This window comes from Emydura macquarii, unplaced genomic scaffold (assembly GCF_026122565.2).
Source record: "Emydura macquarii macquarii isolate MOO-44397 ecotype Brisbane River unplaced genomic scaffold, CSIRO-AGI_Emac_v2 contig_2924, whole genome shotgun sequence".
NCBI classification, from domain to species: domain Eukaryota; kingdom Metazoa; phylum Chordata; order Testudines; family Chelidae; genus Emydura; species Emydura macquarii.
The window spans coordinates 2,568,312-2,590,666 of record NW_027133061.1 but is presented as its reverse complement, the minus strand read 5'-3'; the positions used below and the strand labels follow the sequence as shown (position 1 = coordinate 2,590,666).

Below are 22,355 nucleotides of genomic sequence, written 5' to 3'. Positions count from 1 at the left end.
CGGGGGGGTCTGGCTAAGCAGCGCCCAGAAAAGGGCCCAGGCTCCTTTAATGCTGCGGCTGGAGCGTCTGCCCAGGAGCGTGTCAGTCCGTCTGTCTGTCTGTCTGTCCCCCCCCGGCACGGCCCCGCGGGGGCGACAGGGACCAGGAGCGAGCCCGGCCCCGCCGCCCGGCTGCATCCTCCCACCTGGGGCCGCCCCCGCCTTCGCCGCCGCCTTTCCCTCCGCCTCCCGCGGCGTGGAGGCGAGTCGGAGTCGCGGCCGGGCTCCACGCCGCGCAGGGGGCCCCCCCCGGCGGACTTCGCTCCCGGCCGGGCAGCGGGGCTGGACAGCGGCAGGACCCCCGCTAGCGGCGCGCAGCGCCGGGCACCTTCCTCCCCGCGGAGCGAGAGCCCAGCCGGCCTCCTGCGCCGGCAGAACAGCCGCCCCCTCCCGCTTCTCCTGCCTTCCTTCCCCCCTCTCTCCTCCCCACGGGGGGGTGTTGGGGGGGCCACGCCGTGACTTGACAATGTTATCCGGCTCCAAAACCTCTTTTAAACTCCAGCCGCCTGGGCCGGCGCCGGTGGTAAGTGGCCATGGGCTGGAGCTGGGGGAGGAGGGGTGGCATTGGGGGGGGGGGGGGGGGGATGTGTGTGTAAATAAACGTGTCTGCTGCAGCCTCCCAGCCTGGCTTCCTCGCCCTCTGGGCTGTAGAAATGACCTGGGCAGGGGTGGGGGGGACCAGGTGTCCTGATTGTATAGGGACCGTCCTGGTACTTGGGGCTGTGTCTTATGCAGGCACCTCTTACCCCCAGCCACCCAAGCCCAGCTCCTGATTTTTCACACTTGCTATCTGGTCACTTTAGGGGGATGTCTCCAGCCGGGGTGGGTGGGTGTGTGGGTGGGGGGCGGTTTGTGGTCCTGGCTGGAGGAAGCAAAGTGATGCGGGGGGATTATTGCCTCCCTCCTTCGCTTTGTGACGTTGGCATTACAATCGCAGGAGCCAAGCTCCGAGCCGATCCTTTCGGCTTCTGACACCCCCGGCCTGTGTGTGTGTGTGTGTGTTTTGTTCCCCTGGCAAACGCCGGCCGAGTGGGAGCCCAGCAGGCCCCTGCAGCTGGCTGGCTGCGCTGGGTTAGTTCCGACTCCAGACTGGGCGGGTGGTTGCACTGCTGGCCGGGGAGCCCCAGACTCTGCAGCGGTAATTTCAGAAGGGCTGTGCTCACTGTACACTCTGTACTCCGTCTCAGAGCTGGGGCAGGGCCGCTTTCCCACTCATGAATCACAACTCTGGGCCTCCCCCCCCCCCTTTCTTTCTGGGAACAAATTTTGTTCAAGTGACACAACCTGGCACTGTCCATGGAGCTGGTAACCAGGCGACTGGAGCCTTTTGTCCCAGGGGCTTTGTTCTTGCTCTTGAATAACTGCTCAAAACTGGGCTAACCCCCCCCCCACTTCTTCTTGAACCAAAGACCTGAGAGGAGGAGTTGGGGGGGGCCCTCCAGCACACCCTGAGATTGCATGGGGCTTCCCTGGTGCTAGAACAAGTCAGCTCACTGGGCCTTTATTTACAGGGAAAGTTTGCCTTGGAGGCTCTCTGCATTCCTTGCATAATGAAATGGTTGTTTTCCACCACCAAGCAGAAGTATGCACAGATGAGCCAAGTCACTCCGCGATCGCCCTGGCAGGAAAGCGAGTGAGTCTTTAAAGACTCAAACGCACCTTATTTGTTGTTTGTGTTTCGCTGAGCCCAGGAGCTCCAAGGCGCTAGGCCCTGTACAAACAGAACACAAAGACAGTGCCAGCCCCAAAGAGGTGGCAGTCTAAGTAGAAGACAAGTGACAACAGGTGGTGAAAGACGCAGGGGGGAGCACAAGGAAATAACGAGACAATAAATGAATGATGACAGTTGCTAAGATTTCAAAGGAGGGAGAAAACCACTTTATAAGGGCAGGGGAACCCAGGTACTGGTTAGAACTTTTCTATGGAAACAGCTGGTTAGAATCATAGAGATTGGCACGGGCAAGGGGCAGGCAGTGTGGTCTAGTAGGTAATGCACTGGATTGAGACTCAGGAGCCCTGGGTTTTGTGCCTGGCTCTGTGGGGTGACCTTGGGCGAGTTGCTTCCTTGCTCTGTGCCTCAGTTTCCCCCTTGGTAAAATAATACTGACGTTCTTTGTCAGGGCTATGAGATCTGCTCATGAAAAGAGCTAGGGATTATTAAATCCAGGCCTGTCAGTTAGGACAAAGCTGTTCCCTGTCCAGCTAAGGTACTTCTCTAGTGTCCATCACCATAGTATCTGAGCACATCACCATCTTTACTGTATTTATCCTCACAGCCCCCTATAAGGCAGGACAGTTATCCCAATGGTACAGATGGGGAAACTGAAGTACAGAGCAGCCAAGTGACTTGTCCAAGGCCCCACACAGGGAGCCTGTAGCAGAGCAGGGAATTGAACGCAGCTCTCCTACAGTCTGCTCCCCACTGCTCTGTGCTTTAAATGAGCCTTTTGCCACGCCTCTTTGGATGCTCCTCTGCCATCCATTAGCCCTCACGGTTAGGAAGTTTAGCTCTTCGCTGCCAGCTGTTCTCCCGGCCCGTTTGCGGCGTGGCACTGAACCACCCATACGCTGGTGGAGTTGCTAATCAGTTACTTGGGGCTGCACGTCCACACAGTTTCTGTAGCACTTTACAGAAGACCGACTGTGCTAGGTCAGGCCAAGGGTCCGTCTAATCCAGTATTGTCTCATGACCGAGACAGGTGCCGGAGGCTTTAAAGAGAATGAACAGAACAGGGCAGTTAGCGGGTGATCCCCCCCCCCCCCCATTGCCCAGTCACAGCTTGTGGCAGTCAGAGGTTTAGTGTGACCATCTTGGCTCATAGCCATTGGTGGACCCATCCTCCATGAATTGATCTAATTCTTAACTTTAACTATAGCCGTTTGCACTGGGTACAGTTAATGCCGTACACCTCCTAGTAAGGATGCAGTTATACTATCAAGGCGTCTTATCCTGGCATAGTTTATCTCTGTAAATGTAGGAGAATACGCTAGATGGGTATAAGACCCCTTTATACCAGTATAATTGTACTACTGTGGTGTAAATAATAACACGCAGCGTTGGTGAAATGCAGCCACTTCTGGGGTGGAGGATGGTAGCCAACACACAACAGCGAAGGGGAGGGGTGGAGAGATTTGGTCCAAGGACACTGAAAGAACAGCCATTCTTCTGGAAAGTGTCATGGGATATTTAACGTCCATTGCACAGCCTTGAAGCAGGGGTTGTCCCCTCTGTTTTGGTTCAAGCATGACAGCCTCACCGGCACTGTTCATAGCTGAGAAAGGCAGGGAGCACGCTGGGCCCTGGTCTTCTGGAGATTGCACCCCTATAGCCCTGTCAGTATCAGGGCCCTGGTGTGCTGGATGCTGTACGCCCACCTTGTCAGTGATAGTCCCTGCTCCGAAGAAGCCTTTTCCACACCGGGTCACCCAGTATCTTGTGACTCGAGGTGCAAGTATCGGCTAGGACATGTGAGCATCTCTCAGCAGCAAATCTCGGGTATGGAAGAGCAGCTTCCCTCGCTGTTTTTCCCCAGACATCGGTTTGGTGGTGTGGGTGGGCGAGCCTTCTAAATTTAATCAAAAATGACTGCTACAGGCAAAGATGTATGAAGGCTTTTGTTGTTAAAAAGTCAGATTAAAAAAAAAAAATAAGCAAAACAGGAGAGAAGGGACTAGAGGCCTCCATTCGCCTGGCTGGGGCGCAATACAGGAATATCCAGACTGCCTTGTGCTACAGCATATCCCAGGGAAGGAAGCCTGGAGGTAGGTATGGCAGGATTCGATTTTTTTAGTGGTAAATTTTGACCCACGTCGATTTCCCTGTGCGCACATGCAAACCGAGGAAAAAAAATATGTCCATTGCCAACCTTCGAAATGTACAGGTCGGCAAAGTAAGAACAATGCTGCCTGAGACTATGTGGGTCTGATTGGAGGCTATTTACTGTGCGTATTTTGAGTTGTGATGTTGACAATTTGTGTTTTAGCGGCTATAAAGCTTTAGCTTTTTTGGATTTCAGCGCCTGCTGTCATGAAATAATTATTGTCTGGCCTTCCTAATTTCGCACACCAGTGAAAATTTAAATGCATAAAAATAAACGGAGATTTATCTATCAAAATATTTTTAAAGAAATCGAATTCTGCCAAGAGGTTATGGGAGCCAGGTGCGTGTGCTAGGTTGCAGGTACTAATGTAGTGGGATTCTCTCTGCCCTGTCCACCTCAGACTGGTTCCCGGCAGCCTTAAGGTTAGAGGATCGTGTCCCCTCTGGCCTTGCAAGCTACGAATGGGCCATGGAGAATGAACTCCTTTCTGCCCTACAGGGGATCTCTCCAGGACAGGGCTGAGTTGGGGGTGTGTGTGTGTCTTTTTTGTCATCCTGTTTCCTTGGAGATCTCCTAGGTCCCAGGGGCCGCCAGTTTTGCCCCTGTCAGCAACTCGAAGATCCCTGAGGCTGGGAGTGGTAAATGTTTCTGGCTTATACATTTGCAGTGACTTGCGCAGTTTTGGGGCCCTTAAAGTTGTTTATAGCTGCAAGTGCAAGGAGGTTTCCTGCTCGCTAGCTGGTCGGGCAGAGGAAAGTTGTGCTGTGGCAGCTCGACTTTGTTTGCTCTCTCTCTGCTTAACAAAATACCAGATAACCTTCGCTTGTGGTTTAGGTTTGAGGCAGTTATGTTCCGACCAATCTTTCCTCTAATGTAGCTGTTTCCTACAGGGCTGCCAACCTTGCATTTTAGTTTTTACTGACATGAAGATCTGAAGTGATTTCTTTTTTTACTGACACGGTAAAACTTTTCACGGGCATCACTAAAAATCCCATAAACAACACGATCATGTCACAGAAGTGTGTTCTCACTCGCGATGTTCTGTACACGGGAATTTGGAATTACACAATGGTTTTAGCTGCAGTTAATTGATCAAGTGGCTTCTTTGGGCCTGGGCAATAATAGAAACCAGAAAATGGATCAAGTCATGAGCCGTGTAGTTTTATGATACAAGAAGTGATTCTGAACGACGACAATGTCAAAATACAACATGTTTTATTTCTTCCCAATTTTACGGACATTTTCATTTACTCACAGGTTTACGGACAGTGTTAGAAGTGCACATTTTTTTACTGACAGCCTGTAAATTTACGGCTGGTTGGCAACCCTGGGTGGCACTCGAATCTTACCCTGCACCCATGGCTGGCGTTAGCCCGCTCCCCTCCATTTGCACTAGTGTTCAGGAGACTTCAGCTTGCCAAGGAGCTGGGGGGGTTGTAAACAAGGCGTTGTTGCAATGGGGCTGACTGAGAAGAGGTTCGAAGGCTAGGAGAGACCACAGTGGCCATCTAGTCCGGCCTCCTGTACCACCAGCCAGAGAGCTTGCCCAGAATAATTTCTAGAGTGGATCTTTTAGGAAAAACATCCCATCCTGCTTTTAAAATGGTCTCTCATGGTGTTAGGACCCCTGGGTTCTTTCTATTCCCAGCTCTTGGGAGGGGAGTGTGATCTAGTGGCTAGAGAAGAGACCTGGAAGTCAGGACTCCTGGGTTCTATTGTCAGCTCTGGGAGGGGAGTGTGGTCTAGTGCTAGAACAGAGATCTGTTGGTTTATTTCCAGCTCTGCCTCTGAATTGCTGTCTGACCTTGGGCAAGTCATTTGAACCGCCTTGTGCCTTAGTTTCCCCATCTGTAAAATAAACTGGAAAGGCAAAGGGATGTACCCAAGGCCCCAGAAGGGAGTCTGGGTTGGAGATGGGTATAGAACCCAGCCATCCTGGCCCCTCCTGTGCTCTGCCATCCCCCACCCAAAAGCATCAGATTTTAAAAATATTATCATCTGGCCCCATTTAAACAACCACCACGACTACCAAACAGTCACTTGTGATCTGAGGCACTGGGAGCAGAAGTGACTTGCCCAAGGTTACGCAGTGGCCAGGCTGGGAATAGAATCGAGGTCTGCTGAGCGCCAGTCCACTGCACTATCCCCTAGACGACACTGCCTCTCCTGGGTGCCATCACCAGCCTGCCTTATTATTGTAAATGGAAGGGGGTTGGCTTTCCTGATAAGAGCCACGGCTGTAGATCCCAGTGTGGCTAACCCCAAGTGTTCAACAAAAAAAAAATCAAAAGTCTCATCCCAAAAAAATCATGAGATTGGCTTTAAGATGAGGAGATTTTAAACAAATGTTTGGGTTTCTTGTTCTTTGCCTCCAGTTTCAAACCCTTTTGGGGGGGGGATGGTCACGTTTTCCAGCTTTTTTCTGCCACCACCAGGAGAAGAAATTTCCTTTCATTAAAAAATGAAAGCTGAAATTGTCCTGTCCTCACAAGATTCCCAGAGTTAAGGCTTTAAAAAACACACCACACAGAATCCCCCAGCGGAGCTGTCGGAAGTCAAGACTGCAGAAGGGAAGAAATAATTAACTGGGGATCGAGTTAATTATTATTAGCCTTGCAGCTCCCCCGTGAGGGCCCCATTACACAGACACAGAATAAAGAGACAGCAAAAATATGGTTCCCCTGTGTGTGTGTGTGTGGGTGTGTGTGTGTTAGCCCACAGTCTTACTCCTGGAATATTAGCAGGGAAAGGGTTAAATCCAGCTAACAGTGACCTGTTCTCTTTCTTTACAGGCCAAAGGTCCAAAGTCCTCCGACAAGAGAAACAGAAACTGCCAGGCATTCCCGTGTATCCCAGGTATCGCTGCTGGCTGATGTATTTTTAACTCCTGATTGGGGGCTGAAGGGGCTTTGATTGTGTTTCTAATAATAACCCCGCACCCTAATCTAGCGCTTTCCAGCCATAGATCTCCAAGCACATCACAAAGGAGCTCAGCATCACTGTCCCCATTCTACAGATGGGGGAAACTGAGGCACAGAACGAGGCAGTGACTTGCCCCAGATCACACAGCAGAGCTGGGTATTGAACCCCAGTGTCCTGAGTCGTCCCGCAGAGCTCCAGCCGCTCGGGCAGCCCCTCACCACACAGAAGGGGTGCTGGCACAGTTAGGGGACAGCTGAACACTGCAGGGTTCCCGGGCCTAGAGGAGTATAAAAACAGAGCGAGGTGTAAAATGTGACTGAGAAGTGTCTGCTTAGAGCAGGGAGGTGGGCTGCCAGGACGCCTGGGTTCTATCCCTGGCTCTTGGAGTGTGGCCAAGCAGGGAGGGAGGCAGGAGTCCTGGAGCGTAATGAAGGGAGAGCAGAGAAGGATGGTCCAGGGGCTTGGGCACTAACCAGGAACTGGGTTCAAGTTGCGGCTCTGCCGCAGGTTCCCTGTGTGACGTTGGGCAAAGCCCTTTAGCCTCCCCGTGCCTCAGTTTCCCTCCTGGGCAATGGATAACAGCCCTGCCCTGCCTTCCGGGGTGTGTGTGAGGGTAAACACATCGAGGACTGTGAGAACTCAGATACTATGGAGATGGGGGGCTGGATAGGTGGCTGGGCGAGCTGTGGATGTGCAAGATTCCTTGCCTCTATTCCTGACGCGTTGGACCACTGGAGCGAGTATCTCTTTCCAAGCTTCAGTTACGCCGAGCTAATATCCTGGGTGTGCAAAGCTCAGGGAATGGATGTTTGCAAAGTGCTTGGAGATCGCTGTCTAAATGCAAAGGATTGTTGTTGTTACGGTGTGATAACTTTCATCCTGGAAGTTCCCGGAAGTTCTGTCTCTGTCTGCAAGGATCGCTGCACCCACCTCTGATGCGCAGCCACCTGTTGGGGCAGAGTGTGGTGCAGCAGCTGTTTGACTGCACGTAGAAGGCTCATGCAGCAGGGGAATGCAGCCACCTCTGGGGTGGGGCACATCCGCTGTTTGACAGCTCATAGAAACACTACAGTAGTTTGGGACTGGAAGTGAAGAACTCAGCTGAAACTTTCAAATATCGAGCTGAGCTTTAGTACTTTTTAAAGGACTCCTAAGATGGGCCCAATCCTGGTCCCCTTCCTCCTTAAGAGTCTTTTATTCTTGCTTCCTGTGAGAGGCACAAAGGGTTAAATCTTGGCTCCGAGCAGCAGCTGTCTGGAGTCATTTTCTGGCTGGGATGATGAGCCGTAGGCAGTGGTGGGAGCAGATGCTTTGCTGAATTCGTGACTAGCAAAGAACAACAGCTACAAAGGCACCTGTCACCCGGGCAACTCCTTTCCACGCCCAGCGTGAGCGGCAGGGCCCCGTTCCCGCAGGGCCACGCTGCCTGGACAGTGTCCATTGCTGGGGCTTTTCGAGCAAGGCTCTTTAACAGGGGCTAGCTGCCCAGCTGCTCCGCGGTGCCTGGACGCTGAGAGGGAGGCGGTGTGGGTCCGGTGGGCACAGCAGGGGGCTGGGGCTGGGACTCCTGGGTTCTGCTCCCAGCTCTGGGCTGGCAGTGAGGCACAGTGGTTACAGCAGGAAAATGGGAGTCTGGACTCCTGGGTTCTTTTTGGACTAGAGAGTCACGCACGTCACAGCTTCTGCAGGCTGAGGTCATTGCGCACACCGGGGGGGGGGGGGCTCCTTGTGTTCCTTCATCCCCCCCAACCCCCACTCCACACACACACACACACACACACACACACACACTTCCTGTGTGGACCTTCTCATCCCCCTCTATGTCAGGGACTCACTGCATGCCCTCATGCCAGGGGTTCTGTGCAACACCCCATTCCTCCGTCTGCCCCACGCCAGGGACCCCCATTCTCCCCTCTCCAGCCAGGGGTTCTGTGTGCCCCCCAGTCCTCCATCCGCCCCGCGCCAGGGGCTCTGTGTGTCATCGCTGGCGGGTACAATTTGCCGCCTGACTTTGCAGTCGGGAATCTGGGGCCCACTTTGCACCGGTGTTGAACCCCAGCCGCTCCCGTGGGAGCCCCCCTGAGGACGAGGCTTTCGGACCTAGGTGTGTGCTTTTCACCCCCGGTGCCGTTTGCTCACCCCTGTGGCGTTTCACGCCCCCAGCCCAGTCTCTGGCACGGCTCAGCGTCCCGCCCCAGGCAGCCCCAGGCTCCTGCTCTGACCCCCTCGTTTGTCAGCGCCCCAAGGAGCCGGTTTCATGGGTTGTTGCAGGCTCCCAGCTCGCCTTGACCCCTTTCCTCTTGCTGTGCCCCCCGCCCTGCAGGGGAACACGTCCTGGAAGAGGCAGCTCGCGTCAGGAAGATCGTCCGCTCCAGGGATGGCGAAGGATCCATCCCGGGCACCTTGTACTGCACCAACCTGAGAGTCACCTTCGTGCCAGAGCCGGCCCTGGGTGACACGATGGGGGTGAGTTGGAGGAGGCTTGGCGGGAGCTGGGCCGGTGCCGGCGCTGGCTGGGTGATGGAGCCCGGCGGGAGTCTCGCCTCAGCCGCTGAATTCCAGCCCTGACGTGCTCTGGTGGACACCCTCCTCTCGGCCGGTCAGGGCCCCTTCGCCATGATGACGGAGCCGGGTTCTGCGAGCAGGGGATGTTCCTTCCCCGTGCTGCGGGAGGAGGGATGGGCCCTGATCTCTAACGGCTGCTCCTTTCCCGCCGTAGGTCCCCCGCTGTTCCCTTTGCCTGCACAGTGAGCACGACGTGGTCCTGCCCTGCATCAGGAGGCTGGTGGCAGGTAAAGGCGCGTGGGAGGGGCCGCCGTTCCATGCCACGTCATCAAGCCGTGGCCCCGCCACCCTGGTGATGAGTTTGGCAGCTCTCGGCCCACGTGGCTGCCTGCCTGCGTCCCAGCAGCAGAGCGGCCACGGCTGGGACAAGCCACGGAGACCCAGCTCCTCCCTCGCCCGCAGGCAGGGCTGGGGCCGCAGCACCTTGGCGGGGGGAGGGGAGGGGCGCAGGGAGACTCGCCCTTGCTGTAGTTCACAGGGCCACCCTAGGAGTGAGCCGTGGGACCTCCATGCGCCCTCCCCCTGGGCTTCTCCATCACCGGATCAGCCCTTGCCAGCTCCCCCCTGCACAGGGAGCGATCTCCGTGCGGCCCATCCTGCCCCGGTCACCCCCACGCTGGAGGCCGAGCTGTCCCCATTGCCCCAAGACTCTGAATGTTGCCTGGCCTCCGGGCTCTAAGTCCCCCTCCCTCTGCCTGGTACCCCCCCCTGCAGTGAACAGCTTCACCAAGGCCAAGGTGCTGACGGCCAGCTCCACCCTCAAGTTCATCCCGGAGGAGCTGGTCCTCTACTGCAGGGACTTCCGGGTGCTGCGGTTCCGCTTCCACGAGAACGGCTTGGAGCCCGGGGCCTTTCAGGTGAGCATCCGCCAGTGCAGGCGGGGCACGGGCCTCGCCGACCCTCCCCAGCAGGCAATGCCAGGAACCAGCAGCTCCAGGCTTTGGGACCCTTGGAAACGGACGGCCATCTCCAGCGGATTGGCTCTGAGCCAGACCCACTTGGGACTCAGGCCCTGGTCGCACCAGGGGACGTTGCTGTGTGTGTCGCCTGGGCGGAAGGATGGGATCCCTCAGTGTAATGGCTAATGAGGCAGTGGAGTCTAGCGGTTAGAGGGGCGGGGGCTGGGTCCTATTCTGGGCGCTGCCGCTGACTCCCTGTGGGGCAGTGCCCCCAGGTAGACACTCGTGCTTGCGCTAGCATGCTGAAAACAGCCAGGGCGTTGCGGTGTGAGGCCGGCTCAGGCTGGCCCCCCGAGCTCAGAGCCGGGGGGCCGGCGGGCTTGGATCGGGTGGCTAGCCTGTGCCATGGCGTCCACGCTGCTGTTTTCAGCCCGCTCACAAGTCTGTGCACCCGTGGCTGCTGTTTTCCAGGTGACGATGGCCATTGTCCAGGCTCAGGAGAGCAGAGGCGGCCGCCCGGGGACGTGGTCCAACAGCGCCGCAGTCAGGAACATGGGTAAGTGGCTTCTCTGCTGGGCGCGTAGCTCTGCCCCCAGGCCCTGGCGGCTTGAGGGGCCCCTCCCTTGGGGTGATTGACCCCTAACTAAGGCGTTGTCCCGCTTGTCCCTGACCGCCACCCCTCCTGTGTGGCTTCAGGGGACGTCTGGGTGAGCACGGAGGAGGCGTCGGCGTCTTCATCCCCGACGCTGCTCTTCGAGAGCCCCCACGACTGGGAGAAGGAGCTGAGGCGGCTCGGGGCTGCCGGCTGGAGGGTCAGCTCCGTCAACGAGCGCTTCGATATGGCCACCAGGTAAAGCGGGGCCCAGCTGCTGGCTCCCCCGGGGTCGGGGGATGAGTTAGATCCTTATGGACCAGCCTTAACCCCCAGTCCGCGGCGTGGGAGCGTGTCACGGCCCCTCAGGGTGCACTCCAGTAATTGAGATTCCCCAGCATTTTCCCAGAGCTACGGGAACGCCCTCCGTGCTGCAGATCTCCCTCAGACCCCCTTTTCTAGGGGGCGCGGTGCTCAGCCCTTGGCTAGAATCCTGCGTCCGTATCGACGACCCCCGGCCAGACAGAGCGTAACCCCCTGTGGGCACGTGTCTGCCTCGAGTGACCGGAGAAGCACGGTGAAAACTTTCAAGATTTCGAAACGCGTTCCGGTCCTGAAGGGAGGGAGGGGACGGGACGAAAAGTCCAACTCGCCAACGTTTTCTGGAACCGGAAACATTTTTTTTCGTTTCCTTTCAACTCTTTGAAAGGTTTGCTTCACTGTCGTCTTGCTCCAGTTTCTAAACCGAAAGGGGCTTTGCACCGGAAAACCAGAATTCTTCGTCTTGAAAATGTCAAAACGAACCGTTCTGGGAACTTGGGAATGTTTTCTGGGATGATTTTGATGAAAAAAAACCATGAATCCAACCCCCCCGCCCACCCCCTTTTGCGCAGAAAGCTCCAGGTTTCAACAAACCGCCACTTTCTGACGAAAACACCTTCTCTCAGGTCCTGGGCCATCCAGCCCCGTCTGATTACCAGACCTGGCTGGGCAGGGGCAGGTGATTCCGGTGAAGCTCTGAGTGTGCTCAGGAGAAGGACGGGGGCGGTGGGAAGGAGGCAGGTGTTGGAGCAGGAGGCAGTGGTGCAGGGGCAGAGGCCTCGGGGGTCCCGCAGCCTGCAGTGGTCTGGAGATTTGCGTGCAGCGCCTGAACACGCTCCGGGCGAGGTGGGAGTCCTGTCTGGGCGGGGGAGACGGGCCGGCAGCCCTCCACGCCCGCGCCGAGCAAGCTCCCCTCCAGCTCTGCTTCCTCCTGCAGCCTCCCCAAGTATCTGTGGGTCCCCAGCAGGCTCCTGGACAACGAGCTCAAGAGGGCCTTCGCCCACTTCAACGCCAGGCGCGTCCCGGTGAGCGTCTCCTGCCCGGGGCGCGGGCTGTGTGCGGTTGCCCTGGGGTGGGGAGGGCGGCTCCTATGGCCCTGCCCTGCCTCGCCAGGTTCTGGGGAGACGGGGGAACCAGCAGGGGCTGCCGTGGGAGGCTGGGTTGGACCAGCAGGGTGGAGTAAGGCGTGAGACCCCTCCGTTCCTCCACACACACCAGGCCGTGCTCCTCCGCCGCCAGTGCCCCCTGGAAAGCCGTCCCGCCTCCGAATGGGTGACCGGGCCAGCCCCGGACCAGCCGGGGAGGGAAGGCAGAGGCTGAGGAGGGAGGGAGGGTCTCCACCAGCTTGTTTTGCAGGGTTGTGTCGCGGTGCTAGCTAGAGGAAGGCAGGGCTCTGGCGCTGGGGGAAGAGGAGGAAGGTTCAGGGCCCTGGCGCGCGCTGTGGGGAGCCTGCAGCCGGTGGAATTTCAGTTCATTTCATTGCATTCCCCTTTGTCTTGCCAGAGGCTGTGCTGGCATCACCCAGGCGGCAGCGACTTGCTGAGAGCCGCCGGCTTTCACGCCGACTCGGACCCCGAGAAGGAAGACGTGAGGTACCAGCCCCCAGGCTGTGGGGGAAGGCGGCAGCGCTGCCCCAGCCTGGCAGCTGAATAGGGCCTGGCTGGGGCGGCGGGGGGGCTCCCCAGGAAATCCCAGCTGCTGTAGGGAGGTGGGGGTGTGGCTCAGTAGGGGGCGCTGTCCCCTTGCAATCAGTGCGGCGCTAGGGGGCGCTGTGCTACAGGGAGTGGGGTGACACAGTAGGGGGCGCTGTCCCCTCATAGCCGGTGCAGGGCCCAATGCCGCAGGGCAGCGCTAGGGGGCGCTGTGCTGCAGGGAGTGGGGTGACACCGTAGGGGGCGCTGTCCCCTTGCAATCAGTGCGGCGCTAGGGGGCGCTATGCTGCAGGGAGTGGGGTGACGCCGTAGGGGGCGCTGTAGCTGGTGCAGGGCCCCATGATTCAGACCGAAGCAGCGTTTCCACCTCGCCCACGCGGCCGCGTCTCTTGGCAGGTGCGTGGAAGCGCTGATGCTCGCCGGCCACGCGCAGTGCGTGGTGGTGGAGACAGCTGCTGACCTGCCCGGCCCTGCAGAGATCCAGATCTCCTACCTCAAGCTTCGGGCCCTCTGTCTTCCTGGTGAGACCCGGCCTCAGCCCCGGAGCTGAGATCCCTGCTCAGGAGTCGCGCGCCTGAGCCCGTGCCTGGGCAATCCCAGAGAGTAACTCACCAGCTCTTCAGCGGGGAGCACCTGGGTGATGCGGGATTGATCCCACTTGGGAATCAAGGGATCGTTATTACTCGTTTGTGTCTAATGCCCCTGGGCTGGGTTTCTAGTTCCCCCTCTGTCGCTCTCGGTGCCCGTCTAGCCCCACCATCGTCCTAGTGTCTTGGTGCTGTGGGTTTTATCCTCACAACCCCCTGGCAGGAGGGGAGGTGGTAGTCCTGCTTTACAGGGGGAGACTGAGGCACAGGGAATTACGTGTCTGAGGGAGTCTGTGTCAGAGCCAAGATCTGAATCTAGGCCGATGCCGTAACCCCAAGGCCATCTCTCCCCCCCCAGAAGCAGCTGGCTCTTTGACCCAAGGAAGCCATGGCTCCATAAAAGAGACCTGGCCGAGGGGCAGATGGGACTGGAGGGTCTCATCCTTCCATGTCTCCTTCCTCATTCCCTCTCTAGGACAATTCCTGACCCACCCTAGTAAAGGGCAGCCTAAAGGAAGGATGGACAATGCCCTGGGCTGGGACTCAGGAGACCCGGGGTCTGTTTCCATCTCTGCCACAGATTCCCTGTCTGACCTGGGTCAAGTCACTTGACCTCCTCTGTGCCTCTGAATATCCCCGATCAGATGGGGGAACGTTCGCTCCTTCCCAGGGGGGTTGTGAAGATTAAAACCCAGTAACGTTGATGGAGGCCAGACAAACGCCCCGCAGCCAACGCAGTCATTGTGGTTCCTTGGCGTGGTTTCCTTTCAGACTCCTCCGTGGCCATGGCCGACGAGAAGTGGCTCTCTGCCCTGGAGGGGACGCGCTGGCTGGACCACGTCAGGTGAGAGCCGCCCCCTATATGCTGACGTCTTAAATCCCTTTGCAGTGCGCCGGGTGCTGGCAGGACGGGTGGTGCCGGCTGTCCCAGCGTGGGGGGTGGAAGTCTCTGGGGGCGTGGCTGGCTGAATTTCAGAAGGCGCTTTGGGGGGGCGATTGACGGGCAGTTGGGCCCGCTGCCCCCTTGCTTCCCATTGGCTGCAGGGTTTCGTCGCTGGTAACACCCCACCCTCTGGCTATCCTTGCAGGACTTGCGTGAGGAAGGCGAGTGAGGTGGCTGCCCTGCTGGTGGAGAGGACCCGCTCCGTCGTCCTGCAAGGTACAGTAGGTCGGTCCCTCCTCCGGCCCGAGCACAGGCCTGAGTCTGGGCTGGGAGTGGGGGAAGAAAAGAGCAGCTCTGACGGGCTGGTTCTGGGTTCCCTGATGCTTCTGGGGGGGGATACCCAGAGCTACCACCTGTCCTTAGCATGAGGAAGGCTTGTCTGTGCCTGTCGGGGGTCGGATCCCTGCCCCACCGGCCACGGCAATGCACGCACTGGCCCGGGGGGGGCTGGAACAATGTGTCTAGCGTGACCAAGCCCTAAACCCTCAGTTTGCTGGAAACCATGTCACGCCAGGGCGTGCGGCGGCACCGCTAGTTCCAGGCTCCGCGCTGGCCTGCAGGTGGGCTGGCTGGCTCTGGGAGTCGGGGGCTGGTGAAGGGCCATTGGGGGGGGGGGGTCGCAGGCCAGACCCTGGTGGGACGTCACAAGAGCCACTGCTGCTCAACCTCTCCGTTGGCAGTTGCAGCAGAGAGCGCCGCGGACGGTGGAGGCCTGACGTTCCTCTTGGCCCCTAGCCGAGGTCCCTCACTGTCTGTACCCTTCTCCCCCCCGCCGCAGAGTCGGACGACCGGGATCTGAACTGCTTGCTGGCCTCCCTTGTCCAGACCCTGTCGGATCCCCACGCCAGGACCCAGTCTGGGTTCCAGAGCCTGCTCCAGAAGGAGTGGGTGGTGGCAGGACACCCCTTCCTCCAGCGCCTCAATCTCCTGCGGGACAGCGACCGCGAGGAGGTGAGTTTTGGCCCGCGCGCGACTCCGGCTTGATGCCCGTCTGCGGTGGCCAGCGGCGGGCGCTGGAGAGCGATGGGAGTTTTGCCAGTCTGGCCCGCCTGTGTCGAACGTCTCCCAAGACGGGTGCTCTGCCTTTTGGCTCCGAGCGCAGCCACGCAGAGCCGAGAGGGTTCCCTGAATGGACGGTTGCCTTCCTTCCTCCCCTGTGCGTCCGGTGGGATGCCGGACTCTGATCCAAGTGTCTCCTGCTCTGCGCCAGGGCGCCGCGCTGGGGGGACTTCACTCCACTTGTGTCGGGCTGGGTGGGGGCAGAGGCGAGGGATTGCGGAGGCAGCAGCTGGGAAGGTGCGGGGCTGGCTGGGTGGGGATTGGAGGCGGCTCCGGGTTCAGAACCGAAGAAGCCAGGCCCAAGCGACGTTTCTAGGCTTTGTCCCGTGGGAGATTTGCCGGGAAGGGGCCGCGGGATGGTCGAAAACCCGTCTCTGGAGGCTTGCTCGCTGCCTCGGGTGGGGACCTCTGCTGGGCAGTCTGTGAAGGACACCGGTGCCAGCCGGCGCTGGACTACAGACGGTGGTGGTGGGCTATTCGCCATGGGAGCTTTAAATCAGCCGGGTGGGCATCTGGCTGAAAGACCCGCTCAGTGGCAAGATAATGGGCTCGGGGGAGGAATCGCCGGGTGACGTTCTCTGGCCTGCCAAGGGGGCAGGAGAGAGGAGCTAGAGAGGAAGGACGGCCTGGCGTCTGGATGCTCTGAAGGCCTGGGTCCAGTTCTCCGCTCTGCCACTGGCTCCCTGTACGGCCTTGGACAAGTCACTTACTCTCTACCTCAATTCCTCATCTGGCCAATGGGAGCCGTGAGGATAAATGCATCAGAGATGGGGAGGCGCCCAGATACTATGGAGATGGGGGCCAGATAAGGACCACAGATCATTTGCTGCCGTGTGGGGGCAGGGCCTGCACCGTTGCTACATGGCTGATCAGCAGTTGGCCGCTTTCCATCCCAGAGGCATTGCTTTTCAGTGGTGGGAGAGTGGTCGCTGTGCACCGTTGCCTCAGGTTGTTTCAGGAGCGGCTCTGTCCCACCCCAGAGGTGGCTGCATTTCGCCACTTTTTTTTTTCCCCTCTTACAGTCTCCAGTGTTTCTGCTTTTCCTGGACTGTGTGTGGCAGCTGCTCCAGCAGTTCCCAGCATCCTTTGAGTTCACAGAGACCTACCTGGTGGCCCTCCATGACAGCAGCTACATCCCCTTCTTCAGCACTTTCCTGTTTAACTGCCAGTGGGAGAGAGATCGGAGGAATCAGGTGCGTCCAGCATGGAGCCTCCCAGCTACAGTGAAGCACTCGGCCGTTCTGCAGTCACTGCCCCAAGCACTATCCTACCACAGGCAGAGAAGGGAGAAATCTGGTGCAGTGGGTAATGCGAGGCCTGGGCGTGAGGAATCCTGGGTTCTGTTCCCAGCTTGGGGAGGGAGCAGAGTCTAGTGGTTAGAGCAGGAGGCTGTCAGACAAGACTCCTGGGTTCTTTTTTTTTCCTCCCCCCCCCCGGCTCACTGCCAGACCTCAGGTGAGTCAACTCCCGTCTTTGTGCCTCAGTTTCCATGAACAAGGGTGGGGCTCGTGATGCTATCCCACCTCTGTGAAGCGCTTTGAGATCCTCACGCGGAATGTTCCCCTTTAAAGGGCCTGCTCCTGGCCCAGTCTCAGCGGGGTACAGAGTGCATCCTCTCTGGGGGAGCGCAGGGACACGGATGTGCATTGCTGTTCCTTGCAGAAATGCCCCCCTCAGTCTCCCCCCGCCTCTCACGCTCTGTGTCCTCCCCCCAGCACCGTGCCTCCAACCAGATCTACGCGCCCGTCAACGGCTGGCGGGAACTGCCTCCCCTGGAGCTGCTGCAGAAGAGGGGCTGCCCGGCGAAGGAGGGCGGGGTTCCCTACCTGCCCAGCATCTGGGACTGGGTGCTGCGCTACACGGCCCCACAGAGGGCCCAGTTCAGGAATCCCACCTACGCCGGGGGCGGCAGCAAGAGCAGCACCAGTGTGAACGGCAACGCTGCCCCGCCGGCGAGCGACAAGGTGAGCATGCCGGGCTGCAAACACCGGGTGGGACCGGCAGTAGGAGTCAGGGCAGTTAGATTTTCTTGATGGCTGCGCGGCCTTTCTGAGACTCAGTTCGCTTTTCCTGTGGCACTGGGGGAGCTGGGGATAGAACCCAGGAGTCCTGAATCCCAGCTCTAACCACTAGACCCCCCTTCCCCTGCCAGAGCTGGCAAAAGAACCCAGGAGTCCTGGTGCCCAGCCCTCTCCCCAAGCCCCTAGTCCACCCTCTCTCCTCCTAGGCAGGTTTGGCAAAGTATCCTGCTGTGACCGACACACCCCCTTTTAAATCCCCTATCTGGCTGCTGGGTTTTACTGTCCTGGGTCTTTCCCCATCCCTCTCTCTCTCCAGCTGGAAGCTGCCTCGGCTGGGAACGGGGCCGTGTACCTGTTTGCCAAGGGGGCCCTCTTGCCGCAGACCCACCTCTTCCCCTGGAAGAACGGCTCGCTTTCCAAAAAGAGCTGGCGGCAGGCTCCGTCCTCGGAGAGTCTCAGCGAGCAGGAACGGTCCCTGCGGAGCAAACCCAGCAGCTGTGTCCTGCAGCCTGATGGGCTGCTATGTCCGGCCTCCATGGGCCCCCTGATCCGGCTGTGGAGAAGGTGTTACCTGCGTGGGAGCCATGAAATTCAGGTAACGCCGGCACTGTGGGCATTGAGCTGGGAGCTTTGGAGTCATGTCCCTGTGTACCTTGTGCCTCCTAGGGCTCTGCTGTGGTATGGAGCAGTATGGCATAGTGGCTAGAGCCCTGGCCTGGGACTCAGGAGACCTGGGTTCTGTTTCTGGCTCCACCACTGACTCTCTAGGTGACCTTGGGCAAGTCATCTAGTTTCTCTGTGCCTCAGTTCCCCTGTATGAAATGGGGATAATCCTGCCCTGCCCCCCAGGGGGTTGTGAGGATCAGTCCATTAGCGTTCTGTGGGGTCAGATGCTACGGTGATGGGTGCCAGATAAAACCTGTAGATAAGTAGCAAATTACCCCTCTGTTGAATCGGGGTGCTGGGATGGGCCTAGGATGGCAATGGAGACACTGTGTGATCCCCTCTAGGTAGTCCAATGTGAATACCTGCTTGTGCAGAGGGCGGTGCCGTGAATCAGTCGTGTCCCCCCCCGTCCCTTGCATTATTCCCGAGTCAAGCGGGTGCTCTGAGTGTCTCGCTCGCCAGCTCCCGGTCTTGCAGCTCGTGCACAGATACTGTGCGTCTGCTAACGCCGGGCTCCCGGCACGGACTCAGCCAGCCCTTCCTTAGCCGAGCGGTGCGCTGACCGGACTGTATCTGTGTGTCTGACTCTCCCCCTCAGCACGGCCTCTTCGCCTCCACCTTCGCCGAACTCGCAGACGAGCTGGACCGGCTTCGAGAGCGACTGGGCGACCGGCAGGCGAGGGGACCCCCCGGGGTGACTGGCCACAGCGGCAAAGAGCCCCAGCTGGGCACGCAGAGCCCCCCCTCGCCCTCCCGCTGAAGACGAAAGGCCCTGAAAACCAGACGGCTTCGTGTCCCTGCTGCAGTCCTGCAGCATCCGGTGGCGACGGGAGAGGGCCCCGGGCAGAACCGGATCTCACCGCCGGGCCAGCGGCTGAAGGGGGTCCTGGGTTTGTAGGAACGGCTTCAATGGAATTTGGACCCTGCTGTCCCTCCAGACACTGGGAGCTGCCCGTCCTTCTGTGGCTGCAGGAAAGGAATCCGGGCAACCCGTTCGTCGGAATGGCTCGCTCCCGGTCACGCAGAGAAGCAAGTGCTACCTCCTCAACACTGGGCCTGACCCCAGAACCCCTGCCCACGGGGGTTAGTCTGGTTTAAACCCCCTCGCTCGCACGGGGGTTTGGCCGGGGCATGGACTGTGGGAGCCTCCAGTGTTCTCCAGCGCGGCTTGTGCAAGACCCACCGTGTAGGATTCTGTTACTGCAGGGTTCGGGGCAGGCACTCCCGCCTCCTGGGTCCAGCTGCTTTCGCTGCTGCTTGGTCTGGGTTACGTCTCTCTCTGGTTCCTGATCTTTCGCACCCCTTTGCCCGCCTCGCTCTGCCGAGGTGACGTACTCAGTTGACGAGACCCAGTCTGGTTGTCGTGGATCACTCACCCTGCTCCAGCTGGGTACAGATGCTGCGGCAGGTCGGACCAAATGCCTCTGAGAGCCCCCTGCTTCCAGCATCAGGCACGGAGGCCGAGCCTCCCTTCTCGCCCTAGAAGTGGATCCTGCCAAGTCAGAGGGGCGGCACATGGGGGAAGTAGGAGAGGTTTAACCCATTAGTCCTTTGGATTATTGCCGGGTACCGGTCTCCAGCACTGTCCGTCTGGCACTCATCACTGAGCACCCTGATTGGCTGTCTCAGGCCACCCTTTATAACGAGGCTTTAAAGGGGGAGGGGTGGGAAAAGGGGGAGCAGGAGAACCCCATCGCCAGTAGATTCCCTGGGAGCAGCTCTTGCGCTCCCGCACGAGTTCCTGTCTCGGGGCCTGTCTACACTGGTGCCGCTGCGCTCGGCTTAATAACTCCACCTGGGCGAGACGCGGTCGCTATGTCGGCGGGAGAGCTTCTCTACATAGCGCTGTCCTCTGGGCACCGTGTAAATTGCAGCCGCGTTGGTAACGGCCCAGTTAACGGGCGTTTCCCAAGGGTGGTCCCGGGAGCCTCTGTTCTCCATCCCATGCGCTGACCATGGCAATTCCACTCTCAGCACTTTGGACTGATCTGCTCAGTGGTTGCTCCTACAGCGCCTTCCCAACACAAGCTTAGAGGAGGGGCAGGGGCAGGAGCAGACCTAGCTCAGGTCAGCCCTGAAACCTGTTACAACATGGTGTCTTTGCTAATCTCTGGGGAAGGGATGGTGGGTCTCAGCCAAGTTCCAGTAAACGAGCAGCCACGTCCCCCAACCACCATCGTCTATCCTGCTCAGCGACTCCCATCTTGATACATGCAGCGGAGCGTGAATGGGCCTTGGAGCCTGGCCTCCCTTCTCACCTTTCCCGGTGCTCCTTATACAAAGGGCTGAGGGGCCGAGTATGTGTCAGAGGGAAGGGGGGCAGTTTGCCTGGGCTGTACCTGGCTGGTTGATTACAGAGATCTTCAGTTTCCAGGGCTGTCCCACTGGCACCTCTCATGAGCTGGGTGGGGAGCAAAACCTTGCTTCTGCATGTTAAATGGGAATCGAAACCTGAGTACCCTGTATTGTGGGCCATGCGTTTCAGGGAACCGCGCTTGCAATCTGAGCTCCAGCTTTTCAGAGGCCTGAATCGCAAACCCATCATCCACCACCCCTTCCATCCTAGAGCCGGCCTTCTTGGAGTGAGACTTTCATCTCGGAGGGGGGGTTCTAAGAAGTCTCATCCAGTTAGTCAATTTCACCAGCGGTGCTTGGGAATTAAAATCAACAGGAGTCGTTCCACTGGCTCCAATGGGCATTGGATTCAGGCCCTTGTGAGGGGGACAGAAGATGCTCTTTGATGGGAGGCTTGCTGCATGGCTCAGGTACCTACAGAGGCACGACCGCAGTACCCAGATGACCTCATGCTGCTGATTATCAGTGTATATGGATATTGGTGTTTGCACAGTTCCTGTTTGGTATCTCTTTTCCACCCTGAGATTTGAGTGCCTACTTTGTATATCCGTCTAACGATAATGAGGAATAACAAAGTAGATTTTTATTGGCATTTGTTCTATAATCTCTCGAGGTGATATTAGAGTTAAGGGTACATATGTTTTTTTTTGGTTTTTGTTTTTGTTTAAATGTTTATATTTTATATTAAAAAAGGGCCCTGGTTATAACATTAATAACCCACAGGAAATGGGTTATTGTTTAAGCTGAAGTGTTCTAGATGAAACTGGAGGGTACATTTTTATATGTGTGTGTGTGTGTGTGTGTTTCTCTCTCACACCCACACGCAGAGGTACTGGAAGCCCCAAAGTTCCTGTGTGGATTAGAACAGCCATAGGGTTGGGCTACCCTGCAAGCCGAGGGAGCATTGTGGCATGGGTAGGCATACCATATCAGGGTAGATTTGCTGACACAGGCATCATTGTGGGCTGTACAAGCACACCAGGGACGCTGCGTAAGTACTCGCATTGCTAGCCCGTGCCACCCCACCTACCTGGCGATTTTTATCCATGCTAGTGCAGGTTTGTCTACCCACGCAGTAATCACACCTAGGATTGCAGTCTAGACATACCCACGTGTTAAAGCTGTGATCTTAGCCTAGGAAATTGGTACAGTTGTCTGCAAAAGTTTGGAAGTGTTGGCGTAAGAGTCCTAGAACCTTAAAGTTTTCAGGCCTGGGGAAAGAATCATGACTATCATCTCATGAGTATGAACAAAGTGCTTCCTCCAGAACAGTCTAATTTCCTTTTATGTGCAAGGTTTGAAGACTGTGAGGGCCTGCACTTTTCTTTGAAGACTCCGTAGTGATTCCTTTTCCTGCTGATAACTCCTTCTTAAGCATTTGGGGGTTGTTGTTTTTTTGAAATCTTAGAACTAATAGCACATATACCCTAACGTTCTGGCCTCCAAAATACTTCTGTGTAACACATTCCCTGTGATATGAGGCATGAATTAACTAGAAATCCAAATAAGGGCATTTTTTTTCTATTCTGTATATTTTTGTAGCAACGTTTCTATTTAAGAACTCATTAAAGTGCAGTATTTTTAAATGCAGAGTGGCTGGCTGTGAGTCGAATGGTATGTTCTAGTTAAATTAACAGGTGTGGGGCGAAATACTGGAATCATGGGGTGATATTCTGGGGCCTGTGTTCTGCAGCAGGCCCGACTAGATTATCCTAATGAGCCCTTGTGCTTTTAAAATCTATGAACCTAGGAGTTGAGAGAGTCTTCTGCCAAATAAAAATAGAATGTCTAGCGCTTACATGGTGCTTCGTGGCAGCAGATCTCAAGGAATTTTACAAAGGAGTTGAGTACTACTATCACTCTTTTAAAGATGGGGAAACTGAGGCACGGGGGGAGGTGACTTGCCTAAGGTT

General features: G+C 57.4%; 1 protein-coding gene across 1 annotated transcript; it reads left to right on the top strand.

Annotated features, from left to right (window-relative positions):
- The first annotated feature begins 259 nt into the window (after positions 1–259).
- On the top strand, positions 260–22,240 carry MTMR11 (myotubularin related protein 11). The gene is made up of 17 exons (XM_067569446.1): positions 260–562; positions 6,653–6,716; positions 9,106–9,248; positions 9,502–9,574; positions 10,062–10,204; positions 10,718–10,802; positions 10,943–11,096; positions 12,097–12,184; positions 12,663–12,751; positions 13,208–13,332; positions 14,170–14,242; positions 14,487–14,557; positions 15,120–15,292; positions 16,423–16,593; positions 17,116–17,364; positions 17,738–18,016; positions 18,686–22,240. Exons 1-17 carry the CDS (start codon positions 506–508, stop codon positions 18,845–18,847), a joined length of 2,199 nt encoding a protein of 732 aa, XP_067425547.1. The 5' UTR covers positions 260–505; the 3' UTR covers positions 18,848–22,240.
- The last annotated feature ends 115 nt before the right edge of the window (positions 22,241–22,355 follow it).